The sequence below is a fragment of the Stegodyphus dumicola genome, chromosome X1, assembly GCF_044657685.1.
Source record: "Stegodyphus dumicola isolate Sdum_Otavi_A_Nest chromosome X1, ASM4465768v1".
Classification (NCBI taxonomy): Eukaryota; Metazoa; Arthropoda; class Arachnida; order Araneae; family Eresidae; genus Stegodyphus; species Stegodyphus dumicola.
The window spans coordinates 58,482,607-58,502,150 of record NC_140780.1 but is presented as its reverse complement, the minus strand read 5'-3'; the positions used below and the strand labels follow the sequence as shown (position 1 = coordinate 58,502,150).

The window sequence follows — 19,544 nt, the reverse complement described above, 5'->3', positions numbered from 1 at the left end:
TACAAATTCACAGAACTCTTTAGTTTAATGACTTAAACCATATAAATGTGGAAATATTTATAACTTTTGAGAGTTATTACAAAAAAAAAAAAAAAACTGTATTATTTCTTGGCAAATTTCAATGGCCAGCATGAGTGAAAGAATAGCTGTAAATTTTGCTTTGTTGATTTTCAGTGCCTGTTTTCCATACAGTAGATTCTTGAAAAGAAGGGAACTGCAAATTTTCTGTTACAATACATTTATCGTGGACGTTTTCAAAATGTTTCAGCAATTCTGCCTTTGTAGATGTAAAATCACTTAACGGGCACTTTTTATAGCTGCAACATTTACCATCTTCTGTGAGTTTTAGGTGTGTATCTTTCACCATGCTCTGTATGTTTATGTGCAAGAAGAGGGATTTGTTTTGAAAAAACTCTCTCACGATCATCACATGTAAATTTGCGAACAGTTCTTAATGTAGGAGCTAATTCCTGTAATTTCGAAGGATGGCACTTAGCAATATGTGCCCGTATATTTCGGTCGGAATGAATAGGTCTTCGAACATTCCAAACATACAAAATTGCCATCCATACTAATCACGCTAAATATAAGAAATCAGTAACAGCTTAAGGAGACATATGACATCTTGACTGGTGAAATGCAACTATTTCAAGACAAAAGTTATTAGGATATAACATTTCTCAAAATAAACTTATACTCTAGATTCTTTTTTCCACTTAAAACAGAGAGATTGTAGATTATATAAAACACATAAAATATAAATTAAAAGCCTAATGATTTTAATAACGAGTTGTTCATTTTCTCTTACCTGTGACGAATCTTTTGTGACAATGTGCTAGTTTAGTACACTTTAAAAAAAAAAAATATATTGCACCAAACTCCTTCAAATGTTGCATGAGGGTTAAAAACATATAATTTAAGAATAATAAGCAGTAGTTTACATTTTACTTTAAAGAAATATTTTTAAAAATTTAGTAAAATGTTTTGAAAATCATAGAAAAAATAGTAATAAATTTTTAATATATTCACAAACTAATGGTCGTAAATTTTGTATCCTATATAGTTTCAAAGAAATAGTTAAGATAAACAACTGTGGAAAATTTAAACCTTCCAGGCTGAATAGGTTCAAAGAAAAATGGACCAAAAGTTTAAAAAAAAATCTTATGAGAAAAACTGAAAAAAAATTTAAACACAAATAATTTATAAAAAAAATCCTTTTAATAATTTTCTGCACAATAGCCATCTTGACATTTCTACAGCAAGTTGTTCTTGTTTTATTAATTTTTATTTATTTCTGGCCATTTTAGAAAGCTTTTGGTAAGCGAGATGGGCCTCACGATCGATCACAATCTACTTTTCGCAAAGACTTTGTAAGGATCTTAAGTTTTACTAACGTTTATTTGATTTTAAAACTCTACTGTCCTCTCTTATTTTCCACTTCCGGCCAGAATAAACGCGTGAATATGTTTATGCAAATTGTATTTGCTAACGCTGAAGTATTTAAGTTGTGCCTTTTTGCCAAGAGCAGAGTTAGATGGAGAGAGAGTGAGCCTTCTTTCCACTGTACTTCACGCGAGCTGCAATCAGTTGCTGTCCGCCTTTAAGGCTAGAGATTTTAGTCCTCTTGAAGAGCTAAGAAATTTTCCGCATTTTGCGTACTACATACGTAATAATTTAAAAGGCCAGTCTTAGTGTTAGTCATTTGTGTAAAGTATTCAAAGTTAAATATTATTTTAAATTTAGTTAGTTAGTAGTTCTTATATCTCTACGTTCAGACCACAAGTGGTTGGTCTTTGTATCCCGAAGTGCGGGAGCGCCTGTAATATCGTGGAAAATAAAGGGGAATTAAACCCTTCTCATCTTGTCGTCTCTTCTACACTCCATAGGACATAGTTTGTAGTCAAACTCACTGTCTAATCAGGACACATTATGTTCGTCAAACAGATATATAACAATATATATCTGCATCTCATATAACAAGCCTATTTTTAATGTAAAGATCTCACACAAACAGTTTTTGGTATGCGTGTCCAGATGCAATTATTAAAACTTTCTTTCGGGTTTTGAGCTCTTCAATGAATGCAATTTGACAATAGTGTTTTTCCAGAGAGACTTATAAACACACTTCTAACAGCCAATAAAATAGGTTCTGGCAAAGAATGTTTATGAACATACTTTTTAGCATCTGATATGGCGTTATTCTGGCCACGCCAGACATCTATCCCTTCTAAACTTGTGGACTTGCTAGTGCTCGTTTACATTTTGTAATGAAGGATTTTGGTCTTTTAAAATTTCGAAACCTGCATAAATTATATATTTTTAGAATCGTCTCAGTCTACTTTATTTTTTTAGCCCAAAATTGAGAATTTTTATGACATATGCCCCCTAAGCTTCGGTCTTCTTATTAACTTCTTAACTTCTGCAACGTGACAAAATTTAGTGGAATACCAACATGTCTTTAGTTGCCAATATCATGATATATCGCTAATTCTGTATAGCGGAGCCCAGCTAATAACGCCAACGAAGCTTGTAACTGCGCACGCGTGAAGCATAAGCTATGCTAGGTCTAGCCGCTACTCAGTTCTGTACTCCTCTCAAATCACTCAAAAATTCCCGAAACCGTAATTTTCAAGTATTGTCGCTGTTTTAGGACTAATCTTCCACCCCTTCACCAAATTACACAAAACAGCCTATCTGCGCAAGCGCAGCCAGTCAAGACCCGGAGGCATACTTCACAAATGCACACCTGTGTAGCCACCGAGGGAGTGGCTTTTAGGATGGACCAATGAGCATTCAGTAATATTTCTGTCATGTCACATGACCTTTCGCGTGCTTTAAGATTTAAGCAAGATGGATGAAAATATTCTGCCACGCAATTTTCTGTACAAAATAATTAATGCATCGTCGATTGCTTCTGAAGCTTTTCATTGCGAAGTTAGATCAAATATAGGTAATTATGAAGATTTCACTCCCTGGTTGAAATAAATACAAACACATGTTGGATACTTCGCAAAAATATCGATGTGAAATATTACTTAATAAGTGGTAAATAAGATGAAGAAAGAGATATGTGATAAACATCTGAGCCCAAATGCAATCTTTACATAAAACTATGCGTATGAGAAAAATATTTACACCAATTATATATGTAAATAGAAGTCAGCACTTTTTATTGCAGTCTGTATGAAAAAGTTGTTCTATAATAATAACCAATGCAGAACTTTATTCAAAGTGAACTAATTTGCATTCGTATACATTTAGTGCGTTAAATTTCACATTTAATAAATGCTCACTCTTAAATGTACTGTCTACACAAGAAATACTCATTAAACAGAGTGAATTTATCGTATTCACAACGATTATATTCAATTTATTTACATATAATTTTTAATGTTAACAATGGATGTAATCAGATCATATGTATTCTGAATCTTACACTTTAAAAATCAAAAGAATGCAAGCACTGAAATAAAAAACACTAGATTCATTGTAACACTTTCAGTCATTCTCGATATAACTTACACTGATAAACTGATGTGTAATAACACTGATAAATTCAAATACTAAACGATACGTTAGTTCTACATAGATAATTTTTTGTAATATATTTCGCTGGGAATGTCTGGTCGCAAATTCTTGATTATATATACCCTTATTTTAAGGTTATCACATATCTGATGGTTTGACTTTTACCTCAAAACACAAAGAATCCAAAAAATTCAATAAAATTAATAACTTTATTTCCCTGTTGAAAATTCTCTGGATCTTTTCAAATATAAAAGCACACGCGCGAAACAGTTTGCTTTAAATAAATATATGCAGCAACGAGAAGATGCATTTTTGACAGCAACTCGTTTCGAAAATCGAAAAGTTTTCTAAACGTAAGAAATTTGCAATCTTTCTATACGCAATCTTAATCTACATAATATGCCGTGAACATCAATCCTAATATTAATGCGTAATAAAAATCGCGAAAGTGAAATGTCAGCGATTAATCAAATTCATAAAACGAAAGCACTACGAGATTTTCTACTATTACGCCATATATTTATAACTGCGAAATAAATTCAAATTAAAACGTAAACAGCATATGCTCATATGCACGAAGATTTAGCGTCACAAGAGCAATAACAGCTCATTGGTCCATTTTCGAAACCCCTCCCTCAGTGGCTACACTGATGTGCACTTGTGAAATATGCGACCCTGAGCCAAATTGGATCCCCTCCTTCGCCAAACCTGCTCGTAAGAAAAACATCAACCTTCGACCCCTCCTCACGTACTCCTATTTACCTCCTAGCAACTGAGACAAAGAAATTTCGGTACTATTCGGTTTCGAGGGCCGTAAAAAATCGCCAAACTATTGTTGATGCCAGTGCTGTCAAAAGTAATTGCGGCAACCCTAACGACAGAAAGGAAGTATTATAATAGTAAATAACTATCTAAATATTGATGTTTTAATTTAGATGAAAGGTTAATTTCATATAATATTTCGCTACCGAGTTATCGCTAAAGCATAATGTCATCTCGTTGGCTGTTCAAACATTATTTTCTATAATGAATGATGCCTTTTCTTTGAAAACATTTTCGGTAAAGTGCAGAGTCGCCCGCATATTTCTTTGCCGCTTTCTACAAGGGTAAAAACAATTGGAATTTTGTCAATTTTCTTTTACTTTTTAAGTGACAATAGGTCGATGTGTACATAAATAAAGTCAAGGGTGTGCGCAGTGCCATTTTTTGTGCAATTCTGGGATTTTTTTTAAGTGGAATTAAGTCGATGTGTACAATGGATACCGAGTATGTGCAATTCCTAAAAACGCGTCAAGCAGTGGGTGATTCTGCACTTTACCCAAAATTCTATCGCAGACTTTTCATCATAGGCAATTCCCAAATTGTTAAATCCATAGGATATCAAAAAAGGAATTAAAAATTAAACTAGTATTTCAATGGCGTCTTAAGAAATATAGAACTATATAAACTTACGCAATCTGAAATGAGCGCGTACACGAGATTTGGCACGCTGTTAAATGGGCGTGTTTGCTAGATTTAGTGCTTTCGCGCATACATTTTCGCTGCAATTTTTTTACAGCCCTCGAAACCGAATAGTACCGAAATTTCTTTCTAGAATGTTCGAAAGAAATGACTCAGCAGAATTACTGTCTTTTCCTGAAGCTTTTCACAAAGAAAACGAAGCTCTCCCGGTTAAATTAAGCAAAGTGGAAAATATCATTGAAGCATTGGTTTTTTCCAAAACGTTAAAATTCAGACAACAGAATATTAATACATTAAATTAATAATCCAAGGAAGTAAATTCCGATTTTTCTTAAATAAAAATCAATAAATAACTTTGAACTTTTTTTCAACAGAAAATTCAAACAATTATTGACTTAACATCCAGTGTTAAGTTGATAATTGTTTGAATACACTCACGTGTTGAACATTTTCTAACTCAACCTATTACGCCTGATCTCAGGCCTACTGACCCAACTAAGGTGCTCGAACTATTGGATAAAACGAAACCCAAGAGGGCACCAGGCATAGATTCCATTTCGAATCACATGATCAAAACCTTCCCCGTAATGTATACAGTGTGGATTACGGTCCTACTTAATCTAATGCTTAAGAAGTGTTACTTTCCTGACTGTTGGAAAATTACCGCAGTCATTCCTATTCCGAAACCGGGATAAAATTTAAATCTTCCCGTCAACTATAGGCCAATTAGCGTATTCTCATCTCCCCCCAAAATTCATGAGTTTATTTTACTTAAACGCCTGAATGAATTCTGCCGTGATCGAAATTTAATAATCCCGGAACAATTTGGCTTCCGGCCTCAACACTCCACAGTATACCAGTTACTCCGTGTAGTAGAATTCATTCACGAGGGCTTTCGTAAGCGAAATTGTCTATCTTGACATTGCATATTTGGAATTGTCTATCTCGACATTGCCAAGCCTCTGGCAGGACTTGGTATGGGGCTTATTTACAAGTTCATGCGGCTTGGTTTTTCGGCGCAATTCATTAAAATTCTTAAGTTGTACTTGACAAGTAGATCCTTTCGAGTGCGAGTTAACCACGAATACTCAACTCCCCGCCCAAGTTATGCCGCCGTCCCTCAGGGAAGTTTACTTTCGCATCAGATGTTCAACATATTTGTAAATGATAGTCCTAAGTCACTTAATGTCGATCAAGCTTTATATGCGGAAGGCACAGCCATCATCTCTCAACATTCTAACACCACCACGGTAATCTCTGCACTGCAGAATTATCTTTCAATCCAAAAGCTCTGGCTCGGACCGTGGAAAATTAAAATTAATGTCACCAAAGATGCTGCCACTTTATTTAGCCCGAAGAACTAACCCTAAGTTACTTAACTAGCAATTTTTCGGAGAACCAATACCCTGGGTGCCTACTTACCAGTATCTATTAGTGATACTTCATTCTAAATTAACTTGACTGCCTCACATTCAAATAACAGTTTCCAATGCGAAGGTTCTCAAATCCCAATTACTGCCATTTTTCGCTAGAAAAAGCGACCTGTCCACGCAAAACAACATCTTGCTCTACAAATCAATGATAAGGCCTATTTTGACATATGCAAGTCCCGTATGGGGCGCAGCAGCAATTACTAACAAGAAACATATCCAAATTTTCCAAAATATTATGCTAGGGCAAATTTCCAAGGCTCCTTGATTTGTTACAAACCAGAACATTCATAATGCTGCCAAATTTCTCCCCTTGAATTCCTTTAAATAGCGACTTCCGGTAAACTTTTTCAAAAAGATTCCTTCGATCAGAAACCTCGTTTTCCACGCATTACCTACTTATAATCCTGGAACTGCTTCCTCAAAGAAAAGACCCAGAGGTACTCTGGAAAACGCATATAATGCGTTACCATTTCCTAAGTTGCTATGGAGACGAGGCGCCTCGAAGCTATCACTCTACTCGTTCGATGCACCCCCACCTCCCGCCTGAGCGAATTCGCTGTTCTTTCAGCTTCGTTCAGAGTCACTGTCTTTGTCTCGCAAACGAGCTGTATTACCTCCTTCAACCGGAAGAGGTTCCAATTTAAATTAAGCGCTTCTTTGTTTCCTGTTAAAAAGGTTTCGCGTGCACTTTCTAATGTTAAACTTTAATCTCTTTGAGAATTTATCTTTTGTATTATTGGATCATAACGCTTAAAATGAAAGCTACTTATTTATTTGTCAATCCAGTTTCTCCTCAGAAGCAGATCTGGCCCTGTCTCTTTAACTTGCCTAACGCGTTCCCGCACCTCTCCCTGCCGACACCCGAATCACTTGCGACGTTAATGACCTTTCGCGAATGGTTCCTTTCTCGTGTTGTTACACCGCATCACCATTGATCAGGAAAACGTAGGATTTTTTCAAAATTAATGATGTAACCCTTCAAAATTGATTCTGGCCTTTTTCCGATATCAAAATTATTAAATTAAAGTCGTTCAGTGTTCTTACCTTTTTTTCAATGTGGAAGGCAGTTTACCGTTTATTTTTAACAATTCCACACTAAATTTACCTCTTTGCGAAACCCTCCTTTTGTTAATACTAATTAATCTTTGATGATGTGAGGATAAGGGCATTAAGCCTATGAGCCTTGTAACTGAAACCTTCCTTGGTCTCTAGACCCCACATCTAGTAAATAATTAATAATTTAATAAAACTACTACTGATGTAGACACATTTGGTGCTTTAAGAGTTCGCCAACGTTTGTTTACAAAATGGCAGAAAGTTTCAATCAAGCTTGTTCTTGAACATTTTTTGTATCTACTTTTAGCTACTTATTTTATCAAATATTATTAAAAGGACTGTGGAAAAAAAAGTCTTTTTATGAGTTTCTTCTGTTTTGATGACTATGCTTTAAAAGCAATCGAATTATACCAACCCATTTAAAGTTCATGCTAAAAACATCAATAAATTTAGGTCTATCTTTATGGAAACTACAGTTAGGCTTGGCTCTTACTAAGTCTTAATATACAAAACTCCAAAAAGAACTCATCTCTTGTTTTTTGTTTTGATATTTTTAGCAAATAAGTAAAATGCGTTTTATAATTTTTTTCTATTTTACTATATTCAGGCAACTGCAAGGGGGATATTACCAACAGTATGGGGGGCTGGTAACCAATAACTGTGTATCTGTTATTCATTTTTAGCGTTGACTTCGAAAAGTTCCTTAAAAAAATTTCCAAAAAAGAACATCTAATGTTAAATATATTTTCCCAAATTATTCAAAATTGTAAATTTATGGTACAATTAATAGAACTGAGCCTTAAAATGGAGAACCTGTGATTAGTTTTACAAGAACTTGCAAAAAATTTAATTTTCCCCTCTTGTTATTAGGTTCCCAATTAATATTGTCAATGAAATGTATTTAATGACTGCACACTGTACAAACAAAGCTTTAATCCGTTGAATGGCATGACCACATTTTCCCACCCACGTGACTTTTTATTACTTGCTATGTATATTAGCTTATAATTTAAAATATTTTCTTACTTTCTGTAATGATGTAACCATTTTAATGAATGGAAGTTTATGAAACCAGAGACTGAAATAAATAGTTATACAAACTTAGTTAATAAAAGATGTTCTTAATAAATACATTCAAAAAGCCATGCCACTTATTAAGTTATAGAGTGATTAATCCCTTAATATTACTAACTAAAAATTAAAACTTTGTTGGTATATTTTCCTTTCATATGCAGACTGAAATGTAGGTCAATGGGATTTATCATGCAATGATCACTATCTCAACAAGACATTTTTTTTAACAAGGGAAAAGAGAAAAATTCCATAGTAGAAGTTACTGATTAGGGACACTAGTGGATATCAGCATACAAATTAGCAGAATTTTTGACTGAAAGCTGAAACAGAAAAAGATGAAAGAAATCAACAATCAGATATGTCCTTTAAAGAAAGTGTTTCTGACATGGCATTGTATGACCTAGAAAGGACTAGAAGTGTGCTGTGGAATAAAACAAATTAGAGCAGCTCAGTTTTTCACACTTTCAAATTCAATATTTTTAAATTGCTGATTGTGTTATAATTTAGAATTTTGAGGAAATATGACACTTCTTTGAATTTCTTTATAGAAAATATTATATAAAGGTTGTTCTTATTATGTTGTATTTTATTTCAAAACTATAATTCTATGTACAGAATAAATCTGAAAATGACTAATATACGATATATAAAATAAGCACCTACAATTTTTGTTTTAAAAGTAAAATGTTTAGTGGTAGCAAATTAAAGTCTGAGCCTGCTATAGAAAATAGAGCTTTAAAGGAGACCCCTTAGTGGAAACCAAATTTTGCAACTTGTGAGAGATTCGAAATTCCTCAAACTGGCTCTCGTTCTATGTGCTGCATTGCACAGACCTCAGCTAATACAGATTCTCCACAGTTTCTATAGAAACTCCTTAAAAACAATGAGCTACCCAAATCTAGGGTGCAAACTATAAACTTGGGAAAAACAACAATCTTGGGGAAAAACTATAAACTACACAAAAAATGGGGCTAAGGGAAACATTATGCAAAGTAAAACATACTTATTCATGCAATGATTTGTGAAATGACCATAAGATCATGTACATCGCATATTAAGTTGACAGTCTTGCTCGTTTTGAAGAGCAACAATGATAGATTTACAAATTCCGACCATTAATCTTTCCAATCAAGTACCCTGCAAGTCATGCAGCTCCATTCATTTAAATTATGGTGAGAAAATAACAGCATGTGCACTTTGTGAGTTGTTATTAAAATGAAAGTTTGTGAATTATGCTACCTAAAAAAGGCTAAGGATCACGTCAGAAATTTACTCATTATTCCGAATTTCCCTACATCAAAGCATTTAAAATTTCTGTAAAACCATCATATTCCACAGTATGCAAAACTTTATGATGCATCAGTGCTCGACACTTGGCTGCAGTCTAAAACCTTAATGTCACTTTCAACCGCGCGACTGCTTCACGAGTAATCTATGCACTAGAAAGCCTCAAGGCCAGCTGACTTCCACCAGATTCTGTAACTGACAGCCCCCACCACCCACAGATTCCATCCCTTTGGCCTGAAATTTCTGCTTGGCATGAAAAATTCAGTCTCATTAATTTCTGGACAGACCCTGTATTTTTTTTTATTTAGAGAGAAGTTGGAAAAGGAAGCACAGCTTTAAACCCACTCAAAGAAATTTTATGACAGACTTCAAAATCTCACAAATTTCTTAAATACTGTAGTACAAGATAGCTTTCTCTTTTAAAGTCTATAACATGAATTCTGAAAAATGGGATGGTCTGATTATTTTTTTTTCCCTGAAGGGGTTACTCAATCAAATAATGAGAATGGAAAAAAAGATATTGCAAAACACCAGAAAAATGTTACCTACCATTATGCTCTTATCTTCTTTGCCTTTGTTTGTAATAGTAATTGAAACTTTTGATTAATTTCTTAGTTAGATTCATAAAACCATCAGCAATTTCCGAAAATGCAGAAGTCAGTCTGGCATCGGTTCCATTTCAAAAATGTAATAAACAAAAATCACCCGCCAAAAATGAAAATTTAATTATTGGAGCAGAGTATTTAAAAAACATGCAGTTGAATGAAAGCGAAATTATGTTTTAATTCAGTATGAGAATTTTTATAACTGCTTGCTCATACATAATAGATAAATGTCTTCCATATGATCTATTTTTAAAATGCATCAAAGTTGCTGAGATCAAAATGTTTTACTTTTACCCATTCATTTCCGACATGAATGGGTGTATCAAATACAAAAGCTTACAATAGGCACTCCCTATTGTAAGCTTTGCTACCACCTTATTCAAATGCAAAATGAGAAACAATTTTTAATATTATCAAAAACAGTCAGAATGGATTTTGGCCAAATTTAGGTATAGGAACTCTTGAAGCAGTTGTCATTGATAAAGTAAACATATAGGTAAATGAAAAATTTGTTATAGAAAAAAGTTTTCCGATTCAAAACTTAAGCTTGCTACTTGTAAATTTTAACACTGGTAATTTAAAAGTAAATTATGAATATTTTTAGTGATCATCATAGTGATTTTAGTGATTATCATTATACTTCTTAATTTCATCTTCCAACAAAAATCAGAATCCTGAAACCTCGTAAATATACATAGTTTATGAATTTTGATTTCCCTTTTGTATGATTATTTATGACTCAAAATATTCACTTCAAAACAGATTTAGGGATAATTTTGCTTGAATAATAAAATAAAAAATTCTAATTACTCATATAATTTACAAGGAGTAATTTTAATTTTCGAATTATTTTATAATTATGGAATTTCAGTTAAATGTAGAACTGGCTAAGTAAAAAATATATGTTAGGTGCACATTTTTAAAGCTGTAAAAATGTCATTCATGCACACATGACTAACAAGACTACATCCCGTAGTCAACATTACTATCTTGTCTATGTTAATATCTTGTTACTATTTTGACTCATCCACTTGACACCAAGGTCCTTTAGATCTAATGCCATAATGATTTCATTCTTTGATGATACATCAAGGACTGAATTTCCAAAACACTAGAAGAGCTTAGAAAACACACCAGTGTGGCTATGATGACCACTGATGGAAGAATACTGCAAAAGATGTTTACAAAATTCAGTTACAATTCAATGTGTTCAATTTGACTAACAAAGCACAAACAAAGCATTTGTAAAGTGCAAAGAAAACCCAGCCAAGTTTCACATGTGACATTGAAATATAATTTCCATAATATCTTATGAAATAGAAACTTGTCTTCAGAATTTTGAATCACTTTTTATGATGCTGCATTTTGCTACATAACACCTATATGTGCATATAGTAAGTTATATATAAATAACTTGAGTTTTATTCTAGAAAATTTGTATGATACAGGAAGACAGCACTACCTGTTGGGAGGTTATGAGCAACATTTCCCTACCTAGAATTTGTTCAAGATGTTTAAATGAAAACATAGCAGGACACATGAACTTAGGTCAAGTTTCATATGATCTGATCCTCAATGCGGCAGGAAGTTTTGTGATATTCTTTATCAGAATAATGATCTATGAATAAGATGTAAATGGACAACAAAATGTCCTGTTATTTCTTCATGCAAAATTATTCAGCATAATATTGATCATCTATGAAGAAATCACGATCACCTTGAGTGGTGGAAAAATATCAATACTATGATTTTTCCACCATCGGCAATTTTGGTACAGTCTGTCCATAATGGATTAAAATAACAACCTCATCTTACAATTTAATTCATTTTGACATACACAAAACTGCCTTGTTACTGAAAATGCTCATGGGAACAAGAGATTCATATGGATTTCCTGCTGATCTCATATTGTAAACTGGACCCACCAATCATGGTCATCTTCACATTTGCATTTTTTAAACAGTAGGAAATTTAACCCTTTCAAGACAGTTGGTTTGGTTTATGTGATTACGACAAAGCCTTGAGGACTATCTGCCTAAGGGGAGGGATGTCTTCATGAAGGACTTTCTAAGGAAAACTGGCTCATGGGGAACACATGGAGAAAAGCACAAAAATAGCCATGCAGCCAGTCATTTGCAGGACTTTCCAAGACAGAGGGACTCTGTTTAAGATGTTGCCTTGGGATGAAGCAGAGTAGAAATGAATCATCCACATGACTGGGGTTTTGCATCACTAAGTCTAACTAAAAATAAGTCCCAACTGTGTATTTTTGGTAACATTTTAGATTATTACTTAAGATGTCATATATGTTAAAACTTTAAACATAAACCTTAAAATGAACAAAAAATACAAGAAAGATTATTTACAAAAAGTAACAAAATTTAAAATGAAGACTGAGTGTGCTAAATCTTGAAGGAAGGAAAAACACAAAGTCCTACATAGTATTATCCACAAACATGAAATGTCCATTGCTTTTTTTCTTTGTTTTATCATAGTTTGTGAACAAACTATGCATGTTCATAGTTTTTTTTCACCCTTTTCATTCATACAGATGGTAGAGAAATGCCTACCCAATAATCAGATACGTGCTACTGCTTTTCTCGAAAATTTCCGTAGTTCTCAAAAATTTGTTCAATCAGTTTCATTTTAAATTAGAGAAATGACATTTTACTGCCATGTTTTTTGTCAAGAGGAATACTGGATTTCGGTATTGTTATATCCATCAATCCCTCAAAATGCTTTGTAACATCTCACTGATTTTCTAAAACATGAATAGTGTGCCATAACTTTGCTGCCTATTTCTATACCATTTATGTTTTTGTTATAATCTATAACACATTTAGGTTTTAAAATGTCTTCTCCAGCAACTCTTATCTTATCTTTTCTGCCAGATTTAGCCGCTTCTGGACCATGTGTGCTTGTTAGCGTAAAAAACATTTTTTTTTTTTTTTTTTTTTATTTTGAAGGAAATATTCATGTCTCACTGCATTACATCTCATTCACTCTTTTCTAGTTTTTCTTTCTAGAAAGTCTTTGGGGAATCTTTTTTTTTTTTTTTTTGTTGTTTTTGTTTTTAATACTATTCTACAAATATCCATTTTTATGGACTGCAAATATTCTGCAATCAATGGGGAAATGAGAAAGCAATCTAAATTATACATTTTCTCAAATAAGTCACTCATCAATGTTTTCACAACTCTTGCTCCCATTATTTCTGTCTTTCTCACAATAAATTTAAAAATTTCATACATGACCAGTAACTGATTCACATAACTTATACACTTTTATCCCATAATGTCACCTTTTGGATGGAACATACTGAAAAAAGCCTCAAACAAAAAGAGATTTATCGTGGAAATATTTTCCTTGGGTATGTAAGTTCTTTTAAATTTATTTATCAGATTTTCTATGATTACTACAGTACAAACGTCGGGACTTCGGCGATTCTGGATAAGGGGTTTTTCCGGATTATAGATCATCAATTTAAATCTGGTAACATGGCATGCAGAAATTATACAATTAAAAATATGAAACCGTAATTTATGAAATGAGCAATTATGATATAAAGGGTATTAAAATTTACAAAACAAAAGCTTAATATTTGTTTACTTTATTAAACATTTCTTTCAATGTAAGTAGTTTAAGTTGCTTTGTTTTTTGTGCTAATACTTTCTCTTTAATTCTATAAACAGACATAATTTCTTGTTCAGTTACAAAGTTACGCTGCTCAAGTCCTGTAATCGCTGGGTTGAGAATACCGACTAACTCGTCAATTGAAATTTTTTCATTTTCAATAACCCCTCTGTCACTTTCTTCACTATCGGAAGCAGTATTTTCTGGATCTAGAACCATACTACAGATTTCACCGTCCGTTAATTGATTGATGATTGGGGCATTGTCATCGCAATGAAAAATTTCTGTTATATCGTCTTCATTTATTATCGCTTCTCCACATTTCTTTACAAAGTCCAATAACTGGAAAATTTCACCTTTAGTTTGCGATGTCCGAAAACCTTCAAATTCGCGGCTATTAGCTTTAGCATCCTCACCATGAAATATGGTAGCTGGTCATAAATTATGCCAAGCATCTTTTAACATATCTGGAGACACATCCTCCCAACGCGCATGCGTAAAGCATACAAAAAAAAAGTTTGTGGCTTTGAGGTCTGGATTATAGATCATTCCGGATAATGGACATCCAGATTACAGACTTTGTACTGTACTAGTTTTCCCAACTTTTTAGCACTCTTATTTGAGGTGAAATGCAAACATTTAAAAATGTTAATGAGCATATCTCCAGGCACAACTCTATTGAAAAATGGAGTAATGAATACCTCATTTGTAGTAAAATACATTTTCAAATTGGGATTCTTGATATACCCATCAGTATTATCACTGAAAAAAACACTTTTATATTCTCAGCACATTTCAAAATATGCCTGACCTAGAAGTTCATGGAGCACTTCGAGTAAAATTGTCTGTTTCTTCAAAAATCAAATTGAGTAGATCATCAAAGAAAATATTAAAGAAATCAATCTCTTTATCAGCATTTACTATAGAATTTGTTCCTGGTGTTCCAATAAATGGATGGGAATGCAATTTCTCACGCCCTCGAGTCCAAGATAAAGTATCTTGAGTCAAACTGTCAAGGGAAAGCAAGCACTCGGTGAGCTCAGGCTCTGACAAAATTTCCATGTCAGAATCACTAGAAATATCACTTCTAACCCTTTAGATAATGAATCATCATTCTCATCTGTGTCATTAAATTGGCTGATTTACCATGTGAGTATAGTTTTCCTCTGATAACAAAGTTTCTTTCCATAATAAACTTAAGGCTTTCTGAAATAAAAAGGGATACTAGAGTACCACATACTAGAGTACAAAATAAAAAAGAACATGGAGATATATCAAGAACATGAATGCTCAGATCATGTTGCGAGTTAAAGAGTTCTGTTTGTTTACATTATACTTTCCATCCTCAGATGATGAGGAAAATACTAAAGTCAGGCAGAATGTGAACAAACTGCAGGTCAGGATCCTAAAACTATGTTCAGGTAAAAAGTAATAAGACACAAGGCAAAATCTAGTGGTCTCTAAAAAATAATTCAGCTTAAAATGTACATATACATCACTTGTCCTCCAAGCTCATTCTCCAACAATGGATGGGTGGGAGGCCCAGCTGTGAGAGAAGCTCGTAGGGAGTATGTATATGCGACACCTGTCTGGAAAAAGGTATGCAGTTTGCTTACATATAGTAACTATATCAATTAGATAAAGGGTGAAACTCCCCCATCCACTTAGCCTAGCAATTGCAAAGCTTTTGAACACTCATAAATATGATCTCAGTTCATTCCTGCATTGATAGTATCATGTTGGGTCTCCCATAATGAAAAAGTTCATTAGCAGATCATTGATGTCAACTTCACATCTCTTAAAACAAATTAAGACTTAAAATTAACCTGTTAATATAAGTATGAAAAATATTTTAGCTTAAAATGAAGCATCATATGATCCTCTTTTTCATTTATAAACTGTGAATAATATTTGCCTCCTGAGGTGGTGATTATGATACTTATCCTCTGACAGATAGCTTTTCTTACCCATCATCCACACAACATATAGTTTCGATTCTTATACAGTTTGAGAAATACAAGGGGGATTTGGACTTTTTTTATATCATCCTATATTACATCATAGAATTTTTTCTTCAAAAAAGATAATAAATTTCTCCTTAGTTTCTATGCAACAGATTTAGGATTAACCTAGGTTAAAATGGTCAGCATGTTATTTGAGAGCTTCCAGATTATTAATGATGGAAGTACACTGAAATAGAAAGCTATTCCATTTCTATTAAAAGATAAGGATACCAAAATTAACTGTACATTTTATTAGTTAAAACTGAATTTTACTAGTACAAATGAGGTCATACAAATCATACATAATTCACAATTGCAAAACATTGTGCTATTTTGTTGCATTAAAGAGTATTTTATAGTATTTACTTTATATATTATATAGAAATAAATACATTTATATATATATATATTTATTTACAAGCCTACAGATGTGATATCATGTAAGTAGTTATAATACTTCTAGATCTACATGTCGGACTTCTGGATGCTTTTTCTGGAAAAAAAAAAAAAAAAGACATCGTTTAGTGAAGTTCCAAATGCTATTACTAATTTTTACAGCATAAAATCAATATCAATTCATGCAAGTACACTACTTATCATAACTCAAGGAATTAATATTAAACACATTCTCTAGGTTAATATATACAACTTGGTATTATTATGCTGAAACAACAAAATACACACCAAAATCCTTATTTTTTCTAACTTATGTTAATTGTAAGATTTATGATGGCATTAAAAAAATATTAGTTCCTGAAATTTCTGTCCAGTAAATGTCAAACTAGGGAATATTCACAGTTATTTTGATTTATAGATTACTAAATGAAATAGCATTCCAAAGTATATATATATATATATTAAAAAAATTTTTTTTTTTTTTTTTTATCTTTTAATTTAAGATCTGCTATGGACATATGACAGCACAGGATACAAACATGAATTAATGAAATATTCCTACACATGCATGGATGTAAGTAAAAAAACAAGATTTTTTTCAAAACAGAAATCTCCATATAAGAGCAAAGAAAGCATTTGAACTTCTGCTTGAGCTCTACTGTCATATGCAGCTTCAAATTCAATAAACAAGAAGTGTCAATGTTATATTCCTTCGTTGGTCGCAAAATTTGTTTGATAGAGTGTATTTGCTCAATTATTGTTTTTCATTTCTGGAAATAACATTGGTAGTTCTCAATAACTTTAGAAGTATATCTCTGCAATCTTTTGATAAAAGGATGGTGAAGAAGACTTTGTATGCTGTATTCAATAGAGTAATTCCTTCGTATTTAAATAGTCCAACTTGTCTCTTTCTTTATAAAATAGGACAAACCCTTTCTTCCCACTCAGTAGGCATTCATTCCTGTGTTCATATACCACACGTAATGTAATAGACTGCTTTAGTTAGTTTCATTTCATTAATATTTAATAGCTCAGCTTTGATACCATCTGGTCCAGCTGATTTATTAAGGTTCAGCTTTTTAATTGCAAACTAAGCATCACAGAAGGTTGAAGGACTGTGTTCCACTCCTTCATCCTCATCTTCATAGATGAACTTAATAAGTATCTTATATGCAATAGTCTCTTTTTTATTATAACTACCCTAAAACAGATTTTTTTAAAATATTCCTGCTATCCAGATAGAACTTCTTCCACATCTCTGGCAATTTCTCCATATTCTTTTTTACAGGTTACAGTTCTCAGATTAAACTCAGCTCTTATGTTATTCACTAGGTGATAAAATTTTCCAGCCTCCTTTTGTGTCTTTAGGTTTTCAATTTCATCATAAAATTCATCAAAATTTGCTTTCTTTTTACTCTTATGTATGCTTTTTTCTTCCTGTCTTAATTCTTTATAGCTTTCCTCAGCATCTCTAGTGAAATGCTTTCAGATGATTAAAGCATTTGAACAGTGTATCAAATTAATTTTATGTGCAATGTATTTGGCTGCACAATTTACTACCCCTAGCATGAAGATGCAGTTTATCATGCCTAGGACTGATGAATGAATTGAAGGAAAATATAAAAAGCATCCAACCCACAGCGAGCTTCAGAAATTGTCGTCATTGTGTAACTGAAACGCATAAATTCATAACACAATACTGCTACAAATTTCAAACTGAGAAGAGCTTGGATGATTTTAGTGAATGTGTCTGCTTATTTAATGAAATAGATGTGTGTACTAAGTCAAACATAACTAATAAATGGTGCTTAAGATAATGACGGTATTTACAATTAAATTGAAGTTGCAGTAATTTCATATTAACAACAACATTTTACTTTGAGAAAAAGTGTACAATTATTTTTAACCATTATTACAACAAATTAACCATTTTTAACAATGAATGTAAATAATTAAAAATTTGCATACGTCTTGCTTTTAAAATGAATATTTGAATACATTTTGCTTCAGCAGTCTTGACAAATTGATAAAAATGTTTAGCAGATGCCTGAGCAATACAAGTTTATCAATATTTTAATAGCACAAATTGTAATTTATCTAAGGCATGATTTAACTAAAACCACTCTCACATCTGCAAGTTTTGTGGGACAGCACGTTGAAACATTTCTGAGAACCCCCATTTTCAAGAAACCTGCATAGCTACATAACCATCTTCATTTGATAAGCAGACCTGAATGCCAAATAGGAATCAATTATCACTCAGATTGGCCAAAGAGGCGTTCGGTTTCAAATTCCTTGTTGTATAGTTCACTTTATTCATTTGTTTGCTCTTTTTGACATTTTAAACTTGTTTGTTATTATGGAAAATAATAAGAAAGGTACTGCCCAATAAGTTTATCAGTTTAATATTGACATTGGCGAGTCAGAAAATTAAAGAGAAAAAAACGTCCTAAGAGGTTATTTATTCAATAATGGCAAAGAACCTGAGGGCTATCTGCCTAAGGGAAAAGCCTTTGAATAAATCACATAAAGAGATTAGTTATACAGTCAAAAGTCGTTAATCCGGACACCCATAATCCGGAATGATCTATAATCCAGACCTCAAAGCTACAAACTTTCTGCGCATGCGTCAATGCATAATGCCGTTCATGCATGTGCATAGGCGTTTATGCATGCGCATAATACGTTTACGCATGCGCGTTTAATCAGAGTTCGTACACATTTCTGCACACGAAAATTAAGTACTTTTAAGGACCATTAATGAAAAAAATTAAGGACCTATGAGCAAATGGGAACTGAGTAAATTCAATTAAAAATATTATATCTGTGCCTGAACGTGAATAGGATGCATTATTACTAAACATAATTTAATTGACATAATTATTAATACGTTTGAGAATAAAATTAATTTTATGAAATTTATCAAGTAGCATTAAATATTTTACACTTATAATAAATTGACACATTTGAAAGAAGATAAGTGACATTTTAGTTACATTTTACTAACAGTTAGCTTTTTTTAATGTCTCATTTTGTCACATACTTGCTCAATCTAGATGTTTATAAAA

At 32.7% G+C, this 19,544-nt stretch overlaps 1 protein-coding gene across 11 annotated transcripts in view; it reads right to left on the bottom strand.

Moving 5' to 3' along the window:
- Nucleotides 1-16,316: 16,316 nt before the first annotated feature.
- Nucleotides 16,317-19,544, bottom strand: part of ZnT49B (solute carrier family 30 member 9) — a 110,849-nt gene continuing 107,621 nt past the window's right edge. For all 11 annotated transcript variants that reach the window (XM_085807935.1, XM_085807928.1, XM_085807937.1 and 8 more), the window contains one exon: nucleotides 16,317-16,573. In XM_085807935.1, coding sequence (XP_085664061.1) covers nucleotides 16,529-16,573 — 45 coding nt within the window. In that variant the 3' untranslated portion in view covers nucleotides 16,317-16,528. The remainder of the gene's footprint in view (nucleotides 16,574-19,544) is intronic.